Raw genomic sequence first — 12,714 nt, 5'->3', positions numbered from 1 at the left:
AAGTCACTGGTTTAATGGTTTATTGGTTCGACTGGGGTTCAACCGGAATTCAACCGGTTTAATTAAATATTAAATAAAATTATTAAAAAACTTAAAATAATCTTAAGTATATAAATTCAATAATTTCTAACTTAATAAAATTTAATATTTCACATAATAAATTATCCATTACTTAATATTTACATAATGATAAACCCATAATGTTCTACATCCAAAAGAAACAATTACTAGCAAGTTTTCAACTAATCAAAGGTGCAACTCATCAAAAATCATAATTATCATTAAGTGTTCCAACATCTCCATCATAAACAGGTAATCCAAAGCCACCATCATCAAAGGTACCACCAAAAGAAGCTGTATTTGAAGAATCAGCAACATTAGGAAAATCCATATCAAGTTCCACATCTCCTCCATCTAATAAAATAAAATAGAAAACCAAGAAAAAATTAAAGTTAGAACTTTACATCAGATATTGAGAGGAAATGAAACAAGTTTTGCTATTTCAATCACCTGTAGGATATGAAGGCATAGCATTATCCGTATAAATTAAATTTTCAATGCCTTCGATGTCTCCATTAGTAAATTCAGGATCACTTTCATCCGGCATTACCCAAAAATCTACTGTGTCAATGCTTTGAATGTCAATTGGATCATAATTCTTCTTCTTGCGATGCATTCTAGATTGAAGGCGTAGATTATAAGTGACATAAACAATGTCACTTAGCCTTTGATGCTCTAATCGGTTCCTCCTCTTTGAATGGATTTGTTCAAAGAGGCTCCAGTTCCTCTCGCAGCCGGATGATGAAGATGTTTGATGAAGAAGACGAATTGCCATTTTTTGCAAGTTAGGAGCACTCCCACCGTGTAGCCTCCACCATTCACCTACCAGAATATGAAATTCAACTATCAATTCTCATTCAATATTTAAAAAATATTCAAAGTAAATTGAACATAGAAATATTCAAGTCTCTTAATTGCTTTCAATGCACTTTCCCTTCCAAAACTTCCTTTTCGATCTCGATACAACTGTATCTCTTGTATTGCGGCAACCGAGTCATCGCAAAGAGTTTCAATATCAAATAAATCAAGCAAAGACCTCAAGATATTTGCCTTCTCAACAAACCCCTCACTATAGAAGTAATCTGGATTCAAAAAGTATGCTGTTGCATGGAGGTCACGCTTCAAATGCTTATCCCACCGCATTTTCAAGATACTTGTATAAGGTGTGTATGCAGATTTCCTATTTCTAAACATTGTCTTGATATTAATTTTGGCTCTTTGCATGCCCGCATACACGATACCCAGAGAAGGTTTCTCATCAGCATCAACAAGCCTCAATAACTTAATTAGAGGACCAACAAGCATAACAGTAGTAAAACAATCCTCCCAAAACTTACTATCCAAGATAATTGAACTAACCATCTTCCCATTGACACTCTTGGATAATTTATGAGAAGTGAAATATTTGTCAATCACCAATGATTGCAAGTCTTCTTTATGATCATATATACTTTTCAAAGTAATGAAAACAGTAGCAAAACGTGTTACTCCTGGTCGAACAATTTCTTTCCAATCTTTTCTTTTTCTAAGCCATGACAAGAAAATCATATGATTGTAAACAAACACAGTCACTTTTGAAGCACGAGAGGCAAGGTCAGCTATGTGAGAAATACTTGCTATGTCTTTCAAAATAAGATTTATGCAGTGAGCAGCACAAGGAGACCAAAAAATCTTTGGATACTTTTCATGAATGAGTTTTCCAGCAGATACATAATTTGCAGCATTATTAGTAACCACATGCACAATGTTACTAGACCCAACCCACTCAATAACCTCAGCAAACAATTTAAACAAGGTATCGACAGTTTTTATCATATCAGAAGCATCAACAGACTTAACAAATGACATACCAGCAGGACAATAAACTAGAAAATTAATTAACGTATGCTGCCTTTGATCAGTCCAGCCATCTGCCATCAGTGTACAACTAGTCCTTTTCCACGAGCTCCTATAACCTTCAACAACTAACCGACACTCCTTCTTAAGATCGGCCAGCAAATAAACTCTCATTTCGTCATACGACGGTCCCTTGAAACTAGGTCCAATTACAGCAACGCCGTCCAAGGCAGGTTGAAAGTAAGGCGATTGAATTGCATTGAATGGAATTCGTGCATCAATGATCCATCTTGCAAGCCCCAACTTAACCTTGTGATTAACTTGTTTACTGGCCAAGACACTTTTCAAAGCTGGTTGAGAGCCTGGCGTAGTCCTTTCCTTAAAATAACTTCCAATTGGAGTAGCAGCAATCGCTCTTCTCTTTCCTTTGTCTCCCATTGTTGCAGGAGCCGGAGGTTGTACAGGATTAGGCGCTTCACCCTCTTCTTCCGCTTCTCTTTCACTTTCCACATCATAACACTCAGATGTAAATTTTCTTTTTTCTGCCTTATTTTTTTTGTTTTCCTCCAAAAGCCTTTTGAATTGAAGCTCAACATCTTCAGTTACTTTGTTATAGACTTTAATTTGTCCAGGAATTTTTGCAAGATTTCATTCTATATATCCCCCCTCCATTATAAGTATTCAAGCAAAAAATACATGTATATTGAGCCTTGTTATTTTTGTCATACCTCACTGTAAAATACTGCCAAGCTGAATCAGATTTACCTCTAGATGAACCAGTTTGAGAATTTTGAGCAGCATTATCTTGTGGCTGTGAGTTACTTTGTGATTGTTCCATCTAAAACAATCAGAAACAGAACAGGAGCATAGAGAATCAAAAACTATTTCCAGATTCTAGCAAACAGAACATGCAGCATAGAGAATCAAAAACTATTTCCAGATTCCAGCAAACAGAACAGGCAGCATAGAGAATCAAAAACTATTTCCAGCAAACAGAACAGGCAGCATAGAGAATCAAAAACTATTTCCAGATTCTAGCAAACAGAACAGGCAGCATATATCAACTTCATGCAGCTTGACAGTCACAAAAATCAACTGATTCAGGTAAAATAAAAATGTAAAACCATTTCCATTCAGAAGCAACAAAAAGCAGAAGCAAACAGAATGGTCGAGCATAGAGCAAACAGAAGCATAGAGCATATTCATGAACCAGCAAACAGAATCAGCAAACAGAACAGGCAGCATAGAGAATCAAAAACAAAAATTAAGATCAGCATGTTATCCATGAACTAGCAAACAGAATCAGATGCCCTGTTATTTTTTTTCAAACAGAACAGGCGAGCTAGAAGGAAGCATGTTCAAAATCAAGAAGACAAGCAAAATCAGTCTTACCGGCGAATGCGAGGCGGGCTCGGTGACAAACCCCATTTGTACGGTTTATCTTGTATTTATTTTAGGGGATTTTATGACCTTTTACCCACATTTATTTAATGAAATAGCATAGTTTTGTGATTGTCTCCTAATTTGTGCTTAGATGTGAAAACATGCTTTCTAGACCTTAAATTAGCTAAATTCAATTCACCTTTGATTCCACTAGATGTCTTGATATGTTTGTTAGTGATTTCAGATTGAAAGGCTAAGAATGGATCAAAGGAGTGATTTTTTTTTTTTTTTTTTTTTAAATAGCCAAAACGACGTCGTTTGGCTTTTGAATTTCGAAACCACTGAACCGTCAAAAAACTGGACGGTTCTTCCGGTTCGCCGGTTAACCGCCGGTTCGACCGGTTTTTCACCGATTTTTTGCCACTCGCTTTTTAGGTTACCCGGACCGGCCAGGTAATCGGTTCCTGGTTTTTCTGGTTGAACCGGCCGGTCCGGTCCGGTTTTTAGAACCATGGTTTTAATTTTAAAATTTTGATGAAAATTTATTTATTTATTTTTATATAATATTTTTTTTTAGAGAAAGAGAGAATATACGAAGAGTAGAGATAATTACTGTAAAAATTTATGTATGTTGTTGTATATTGTATCTTATATTTGACATTTATACATAATTTAGGCTTATATATAATTTACACAAAGAATTTCAATTTCAAAACTAAAATATAAAATTGACTATTTTTATAATATCATAATTTTTTATTTTTTATTTAATATTATTGTATTTAAATTATTTATAAATTTATTCACAATAATAATATTATTATGGTCAATTTATTATTATCGTATTCTTATATTTATATATAACATAATTTCACGTACACATAATCCTTACATTTCTATTCAGTTTTTACATAAACTGCTATACCTTATGGTGATTTATGCATACCCTAATTTTTTAGAAACCACGAACATTTTGTAGTAATTTTTACTTTGTACATATTTTAATATAATTCGCTACAGAGCGAATTATGTACATATTGTAAACTGCTATATTTCTGGGTTTCTATAGATATAAACAAAATTGTAATTTTATCTACTATATTAAAATATTATAATATAACAAATTTAGTTTCCAATCGATTTATTTGAGTAACTTGCTATTTTTTTTTGGGAAAAACACCCTAAAAATATACTATACTATACTATATGATATCATTATTATCATATCAGTTTGAGTTTATTTAAGGTTCTTATTTAATTATGTCATCTAGTTTAGTTTGTTATTTGTAACAGCGAAACATATCAATGTCTGTTCCCGATCCTGTCACTGTCTCTATTATTTTTCCTTTCTCTTTCCATGTTTTTTTTTTCTTTATTTTATATCTGGTTCTTTGTGAGGCTTCGTTTTCTTTACTTTCTGTTTGAAGTTTAGATCTCAAAAAGCAACGAATCCCGAATCTAATAAGTTACTTTGGATTCATCCTCCAACCATTGACTTTATCTTGTTTCGGCAGAAACTTCAACACTTGGCTTCACATGACATGACACACTCGGAATCTAAAACCACCATAGCTCCACTCTTCTACTGCCACTTGCTTGCGAAGTTGGAACAACCATGATGCTCCACTCAGCTTTTCTATCATCTGGGTACTTAAATTTTTTCCATTAATGCTGGTTCTTGTGATATTTGCTATGTTCTTATGCCATTTTCATAGTTTTGGAGCTGTTACTGGTTAGTAAGAGTGGTTTGGTTAGAGAGACATGTTATTGGGTATGCCAAATAAGCTGCATTATGAATGGGTTTTTGTAGAATGTTGTAAACTAATGTGTATGAGGGTTTTAACTTTTAATTCAAATTTGGAATATTGCTTAGAGTGTTTACATGATTTAAACCTAATAATTTTGTAATGTCTATTGTTTATGCCAGCTTTGTTGTTCACATATTGCTCCAAAGCGTGTTCACTCAAAAACTGTTGATCAATACTCACAGTTCTTGACAATTACTAGTTTGGATGGGAAGGACAAACATTGATTTGGGTTTCTGTTAATGGCATCTATTAGAAGAACTTTGTCTCCAGTGCCTCGAGCCGGAGGCGTGGCTAATCTAGAAGTGTGTTCAGTAGGATCTCCCTTGTCTAAGTCCTCGTCGAGTCCTCATAGCTCAGCGTTCGTGCTCGGCGTTTTCTCGCCGAGATCTTTGAGGGCACTTGAGAGGTCAAAGCCAAAGGGCCAGCTCTGGAGGAAAGTGCTTTTGCATTTTTTCATTTGCTTCATGATTGGTGTTTCCATTGGATTCATCCCTCTTGCATCAAGGAACTTGTCCACTAGTCTCATGCCAAAGCACCAAGCATTCTCTTTTGAAAATACCAAGATAGATTTGACTTCATCAATTAATGAGACCACGGAATTTAATGCTACTTTGAATTTAGCTGTGAAAGAACAGCAACAGATAGATAAAGTGAGAAATGATGTTTCCAATGACAAATTACTCAATGAAGAGCCATATTTGGAGTCTCAGAAGCTTCTCATAATTGTGACCCAAACAGTAACCAATCCGTTTCAAGCATATTATTTGCATCGGTTGGCGCAGACTTTGAAATTGGTCTCGCCTCCATTGTTGTGGATTGTTGTTGAGATGACTTCCCAATCTGAAGAAACTGCTGAAATCTTGAGGAGTAGTGGGATTATGTATAGGCATCTCGTTTGCAAGTCGAATGTAACAGACACGAGCCTACAGGGCATTCTTCAAAGAAATGTTGCGCTGTCTCACATTGAAACTCACCGGCTTGATGGAATTGTTTACTTTGCAGATGTTGATAACATCTATTCAGTCGAGATCTTTCAGCAAATCAGAGAGATAAGGTACTTCCATTTCCCAGTTACTAAAATTGTTTGCTTCAACATTTTTCCTTTCCTTTCCCTTAACTAGTATCATGCATCTTTTAGTCAAATATTGCTGATATGTAAATGTAATGTACCTCCTGTTGAGTGTCGAGACTCCAATTACGAGAGTGAATCAGTTGGAGACTGTGCCTATCCAGTAGACAAGTACCAGTATATATTGCATCCTAGTCTTAAAAAAAAGCTACTCGTCTTTGGATTAGTGTATGAACTGATGTTCAGAAAGGGTGTCTTTCCCATCTTTGTGTATGATACTGAAGATTACCTTTATTTTGATAGAGGAGACTTAAAGTTCCACAATGATATGAAGCCCCTCATAGATCCTCTTATGGTGTATGTATGACTGCAGTCCTAAGATGAGTGCATTCGCATTAACATTAGCTCCATTGGCATGGTTCTAGAACATGGTCATGAATATGAAAATTATGCCAGAATGTGAATATAAGGAATTTGCTCTTGGTGTGTTGTTGAAGTGTTAAACTTGAACTTTTACACTGGTGACTGTTGTAGCATGTTATGGCTTCCTATAATGTCTTATATTTTGGCAATGCTTTTTCTTTTCACTGGTTGGGAACATATCCTTATATAATGATTTGCAGGCGGTTCGGAACATGGACTGTAGCAAAACTATCAGGGGATAAAGGTAGCATTGTCTTACAAGGGCCTGTTTGTGATGGAGCTCGAGTAATCGGATGGCATGTCAATGAATCGAATAGGAGATCGAAAAGATTTCACATTGAGATGCCAGGTTTTGCCTTCAATAGTACGATACTCTGGGATCCAAAGAGGTGGCACAGACCTACACTTGAACCTATCAGGCAGCTAGACTCAGTTAAGGAAAGTTTTCGGGTCAGTGTCTTTTGTTCTTTGGCTGCCTTATTATGTAGTGTATGGTCTATTTGAAACTCCCCTCCATTCTCTTTTGTTTGTCATTGTCACTTTCTGGTACATCATTTGATCATTGTATTGTGTCAAGATACATTGATTCAAAGATGTACCAAAAAACGACAATAATGGATAAAGGTTTGTATGGTAGGTTCATGTGCCCTTTATTGTAGCTCACCCTCTCTTTCATTATGCAGGTTAGCACATTGATCGAGCAAGTGGTCGAAGACGAAAGCCAAATGGAAGGCTTAATGAACAATTGCTCTAGTGTTATGGTCTGGCATATTGATCTTGAACCATCTCATTCTTTCTATCCACAGAAATGGATGATCAAGAACTACCTAGATGTCATTCTTCCACTTGTGTGATATTCTTGATAAAGAAGCAATCAAGCAGAAAATCTGCATATTTAATGTAAGTATAATGTTTAATATTTAATTCTTTAATATTCCCTTTCCTTTCCTTGTTTTCATTCTTAATCAAAACAAGCTAGATTCAGCATAATGAATGATATGGGCATGTGGGGTGTGTGCGGAATGCTGTACTTGAATAGGATTGCCTTTGATAGCTAAAGGTGTGTTTGGTTTACGTTTTCATTTTCCGTTTCATTTTTAGTATTTTCTGTTTTCAGAATTTTGTAAAGAAAAGAGACAGGAGGTGAAAATAAAGAACATTTACCATGTTTTCTTTCGTTTTTTTTTTTTTACATAATCCTGAAAATAGAAAACACTGAACATGCAAATCAAACACATCCTAAGGATTCAACAAAACAAAAATAAAAAAAAAGATTCCATGGTCATATGTCAACTGCCTCCATCTTAGTACAACAAATTTAAGCCTCCCTATCTCCCCTTATGTTCTGTGGTTTCTCATTCCAGCTTCGTGCATTGCAGGGAAAAATATGAAGAATTATGGTGAATGTTGGTAGTGGCACAATTGTGAGTTATGAAAGGACTCCTACAAGTAGTTCATAGTTCATTGTATTCCCCCTAAAATGTACATTATATCAGAGTTTGTATTAGTAGTCCTTGTTCATTCAACATTTGGAGCATGTTTCTCAATTGTAAGAGTTCATTGCAGTGCCATAAGGAAAGGAATGTTCCATTGGCCCTTTTGGTTCTCTCTATAAATCTTTATGGTAAATCAGACGGAGATGTTCACAAATGTTAGGATAAAAATAGAAACAAATTGCGAAGGAAACGTATAGGTAAACAACTCCTAACGTGCCAACTTTAAATAACTGCAATTAATAATCATTAATTTTGTATTTTTTAATAAATAAAATTTAAATAATCACTAATTAATGATAATTAATTAGTATGGAGTGCAGTTCAAAAGAATAATGTACACATTTAAGTTATTTTGTTAATCAAGTCTAACTAAGTTAGTCTAACATAACAAAAATAAGTTATGATTAGCATTATTCCAAGTCTTATTGTTTAACTTGGTTTATAAAAAACTTGGATGTGTAGCATTATTAAGTTCAAAAATACTTGTTGGTTTATTGTTAGTTAAATTTTTATTCATTACCTAATGGGATTGTTTATTTTATTGTCTATATTTATTTTTAAGAAACAGTTTTTAAATACTCGTGTCTACAAATGATATTATTTACGACTGGACATGTTCATTGCATCTGCATGAATGCTAATTCATTTCGAAGAAAGTAAGGAGTACAATATTTTTTAAATTCTAGAGCTTGATTCTTAAATATTAAATTTTAAATTTTAAATTTGAGGTATTGATATAAAATATACTAAATAAAAAATTAAAATTTATTTAATTAACAATTAGTATAACGCTCCTTATTTGATAAAAAAGATTTAAGAATGAATTATTGGACCAAACCAATTGTGAATATTTTAAAGGGGTAAAATATTGTTTGAATTTCTAATATTTATGTTAACTTTTAGTTCAGTGACTAATATCTGAAATGTTTTTTTATCAAATGTCTTATTTCTTTTAATTTAATTCGAGTTAAAACTATTTCTAAATTTTTTTTAGAATTGTAATGATTTGATAGTGAAATTGATAGAAAAATAGAAACAACAATTGAGAAAAAAAAGATGTTATTGAAGAAAAAGTTTTGGTTTTAATTTAAAGATAAAAATAAGATGAAATAAGGTATTTGGGATAAAATAAAATATTTTAAATATTAAAAATAAAAATAAAATTTATTTTAAATATTAAATTTTAAAATATTCTTTTATTCTAGTTTTAAGAATTTTATAAAAGAAAGTAGTTTCTTAAAAATTATTAAGAAGATAATTTTTTGAAACATTTTTAATATATTAAATATATTAAAAGTTTTTAACAAATTTTATATTTTTAAGATATTCTTTTAATCCACGACTTAGCTAAATTATAAATGTTATTATTTTACGTTATAGCTGAATTTACCCGTTTATTATTTTTAGGGTTGGAATTTGGTACTATTTTTTAACAATATGAAAACTTAGTGTGTTTTTTATGAATATTATAGATCGAAGGTTTAGATTTGTGATTTTTTTGTAGATACTACAAATCTGACTCTTTATTTTTTTTAAAATATAAATTTGATGGTTAGATTTATATTTTAATGTTAAAATATTTTTAAATATACTAATCAGACCCTCTAATTTATTTGAGAGCAAAAAAAAAAATTATCTCACCATAAATAAGATGTTCTATTTTGTACACTATAAAAATCTGATCTATATTTCTCAAATATGAGAGTCTAATTTATTATTTAAAATAAACAAATTAAATTTATATAAAAAAAAACATACCAATTAACCATGATACTAAAATACACAATTTTTTATTTAAAAAAAAATTAGCCAAATTTACCGAGGGTCAAAGAGTAACAATATTTTTTGTCACCTAAAAATTAACTGAATTTTATTTCATATAAATGTAGGTGTTGGTGAAGATGTAAGTGCCATTTATTCTCCTCCACTTGTCATTTTTATGGCAGGTGTAGGGCTGGTAATAGGTAGAGTAGGTAATCTTACTCACGAGTTGAAAACTTCTTTAAAATTCTATCTTACCATACCTGCAGGTTGAGAATCTCTCAACCCTAACCCTACCCACACCCTATTTATTTTCATTTTATATTAACTTTATAAATAAATAAATGCTCTAAATTACTAAATTAACTAACTAGTTTAATGGTTACTCACTTATTCTAAGTTATTATATGAGAGAGATTGTAGGTTTAACTCCCGCCTTCTTCATTATATGCATAATTTTTATAAAATATGTGTGTTATATATGGGGTGCGGATAGAGTAGGATAAAAAATTGTTGAAAGATGAGATAGTTGTTTTGGTCTCTCACATAAAATTGGAGCTTTGATTGGCATAAAGTCCTCTATTTTTTTTTGGAATATCTGGACCAAACAGATGCTACAAAAAAACAACCATCACAAAAAATAAGTCAAAAATATTATACACAAAAAACCAATTTTCTAAACTTAATGACACTAACACTAACCCACACTCATATTCAACCTTCATACTTTCACAGAGCTTCATCCAGACACTCACTCTCACCTCTCTACTTCACTCACCTTATAGTAACCACCAACCACAACGTCAGCCAACGACGACGGATGCCATCAAATATCACTCTCTTCACCGGCTCCTGTGCCTCATCCACGCGCTGACAATGTCTACTCACTCGGTTCAGACCAAAAGAGTAAAAAAAATGCTCACTCGGGCACTGTCCAAACTCCCTGAACCAAAAATTCCATTCTCGCTTCCATTTTAAACATTTTCAGCCTGCACCCACTGTTTATTGCCACCCCAAAATGCCATAGCCAAACTTGTCCTCCAATCAGACCCCAAAACCCTTTTTGAAGCCCTAGCAAAGCTCACCTTTCAATGATCTCTACACCTTATCTTTTGTGAAACCACGGGCCTAAAGCCCTCCAATTTCTCAACACCCTGCCACCCGACCTACGTCCACTCCCCTTCTTCGTTCGACTACACTGTTAACATTGCAGGACGCATGCGCGACTACCAGGCCATTCTTAGTCATCTAAAACTATGCGCAACAAGGGATGAATACTGAACAATCAAGAACAAGAGAAGAGAGCTTTTAAACTCTGGATTCTCGATGTAAATTGCAGGGACTGAAAACTTGGTTAGTTAATCTCAAGAAAGAGGAGCCAGAGTCGGGTAATACCGGCAGCCAGAGTCGGCTAGCACTAGTAGCCAGGGTTGAGAATTTTCAAGAGAGAGACAAATGCCTCCCCTACTTGCTATAGCGGGCTTCTTTCGAAGGCCACACTTGATTCGTGGTAACAACCCTTGTCATAGATTCTCTACTTTTAGAAGCAGATACAAAAAATACGATGCCGCTACTCCATTTTACAAAGAAACTTGCCCTAATGCTAAAGAAAAAAATCTCATTAGATCAATTTTCAATTACAAATGCTAATATACACAGCAAACTCTATTTTTTATACAAAAAGTATATTCTTTTTCTATTGCACGTTGTTATACTTTTTTGGAATTTAAGTTAGAGTTCTATATGTACTTAATATTTTATAAAGTGTTCATTCTTAAAAATCATAATGGTAATATTTCAGCTGAAACTAATATTTTTAAACAAATGTATGGTGCCCCATTATCTATATCTTCATTTAAACTTTCACTAAAATTATCCTATGTCTCGGCTAAACTAATCATAAAAATTAAAAGAAGATAAAATTAATATTTTTGAAGACTATAATGATAAAGTTGAGATTTCAAAGACTACACTGGACAATGGTTTGAATCTTAAAAATCGTTATAAAATTTTACTCTAAAAATAAATTTTTAAAATTTTAAAATTTTTATGTGTTTATTAAATAACAACAATAATAAAGATTAATTTATTTATCATTTTATCAAAATTTAATCTGAAATTAATATATATAACAAAATAAAATATTAAAAACTAATTTGACAATTAAAATTGGTTAAATATTAAGTTTTCTAACTAAAAATATTTGAAATTGGAGGTGGAATATTATTGCTAATCTTTTATTAAAATTTAATATAAAAATAAAATAATTTTAATGTATTGTTAATATAAAATAATTTTATATATATATCTAATTACATAATATAATGTTAGCAAAAATAATCATAGTTTATATTACATTGTTGGCATGATTATTCAAGAAATATCAGTGAACATCACGCGACAATTTTATATCAAAATAAAGCTAAAAAATTAATGCCTAACTAAATAGAAATTATAAATTGATTTAATAACTTTTTTAGGTGAACAATTGATTTAATAATTAAAACTTGATAAAATGTAGATGGTTAAATTACACTGTATTTATTTAAGATATAAAGTAATAAAATAAAAAATAATTAAATTGAATAAATAAAATAAGGGAAGCAGCTCCTTCACCGTTTAGCTGATTACCACCCTGAATCCTAATGCGATAAAAATGACCACCACCACCGACGCAGCCGCCGCAGCCTCATCGGAAGCTCAGCTGCTGAAAACGGTGACCACCATCCTCACCAGCCACCGTGACCCCCACACCGCGCTCAAACCCTTAATCCAAAATCTCACCCTCCCCACGGTGCTTTCCGTCCTCTCCTCCACCCAACTCCACCGCACCCACTCCGCCACCCTCCTCTCCTTCTTCCACATCCTCCACCACCAT

The 12,714-nt window shown here is 32.8% G+C and overlaps 3 protein-coding genes across 4 annotated transcripts in view; 2 read left to right on the top strand and 1 right to left on the bottom strand.

Annotated features, from left to right (window-relative positions):
- Positions 1-262: 262 nt before the first annotated feature.
- Positions 263-3,324, bottom strand: LOC107470726 (uncharacterized). The gene is made up of 5 exons (XM_016090132.1): positions 3,289-3,324; positions 2,625-2,734; positions 990-2,470; positions 511-882; positions 263-414 (listed from the first exon to the last, which is right to left on the bottom strand). Exons 1-5 carry the CDS (start codon positions 3,322-3,324, stop codon positions 263-265), a joined length of 2,151 nt encoding a protein of 716 aa, XP_015945618.1.
- A 1,284-nt stretch (positions 3,325-4,608) lies between these two features.
- On the top strand, positions 4,609-8,185 carry LOC107470791 (probable beta-1,4-xylosyltransferase IRX9H). 2 transcript variants are annotated; one of them, XR_008003762.1, is made up of 6 exons: positions 4,609-4,926; positions 5,207-6,141; positions 6,780-7,029; positions 7,263-7,479; positions 7,619-7,639; positions 7,959-8,185. XR_008003762.1 is itself a non-coding variant. In XM_016090211.3 (5 exons), the coding sequence occupies exons 2-4, from the start codon at positions 5,327-5,329 to the stop codon at positions 7,431-7,433; spliced, it is 1,236 nt and encodes a 411-aa protein (XP_015945697.1). In that variant the 5' UTR covers positions 4,609-4,926; positions 5,207-5,326; the 3' UTR covers positions 7,434-7,479; positions 7,959-8,185. The 2 variants fall into 2 exon arrangements, 1 of the variants encoding a protein (XP_015945697.1); XM_016090211.3 differs by lacking the exon at positions 7,619-7,639.
- Positions 8,186-12,492: 4,307 nt separating this feature from the next.
- The window catches only part of LOC107470723 (pentatricopeptide repeat-containing protein At2g16880), a 6,267-nt gene continuing 6,045 nt past the window's right edge, over positions 12,493-12,714 (top strand). The window contains exon 1 of the mRNA XM_052255685.1: positions 12,493-12,630. Coding sequence (XP_052111645.1) covers positions 12,493-12,630 — 138 coding nt within the window. The remainder of the gene's footprint in view (positions 12,631-12,714) is intronic.

Source organism: Arachis duranensis, chromosome 10, assembly GCF_000817695.3.
Source record: "Arachis duranensis cultivar V14167 chromosome 10, aradu.V14167.gnm2.J7QH, whole genome shotgun sequence".
NCBI classification, from domain to species: domain Eukaryota; kingdom Viridiplantae; phylum Streptophyta; class Magnoliopsida; order Fabales; family Fabaceae; genus Arachis; species Arachis duranensis.
The sequence above is the reverse complement of the archived record's forward strand: the minus strand, read 5'-3'. Positions and strand labels throughout refer to the sequence as shown.

Bases quoted from the DNA above. Each gene is read 5' to 3' on its own strand.
- LOC107470726 (XM_016090132.1), bottom strand. From the start codon at position 3,324: ATGGGGTTTGTCACCGAGCCCGCCTCGCATTCGCCG. The intron at 2,471-2,624 runs GTATGACAAAAA...TCAATTCAAAAG, and splicing joins TGGCAGTATTTTACAGTGAG to GCTTTTGGAGGAAAACAAAA. The intron at 415-510 runs GTGATTGAAATA...TTATTTTATTAG, and splicing joins TATGCCTTCATATCCTACAG to ATGGAGGAGATGTGGAACTT.
- LOC107470791 (XM_016090211.3), top strand. From the start codon at position 5,327: ATGGCATCTATTAGAAGAACTTTGTCTCCAGTGCCTCGAGCCGGAGGC. The intron at 6,142-6,779 runs GTACTTCCATTT...AATGATTTGCAG, and splicing joins CAGCAAATCAGAGAGATAAG to GCGGTTCGGAACATGGACTG. The intron at 7,030-7,262 runs GTCAGTGTCTTT...TTCATTATGCAG, and splicing joins CAGTTAAGGAAAGTTTTCGG to GTTAGCACATTGATCGAGCA.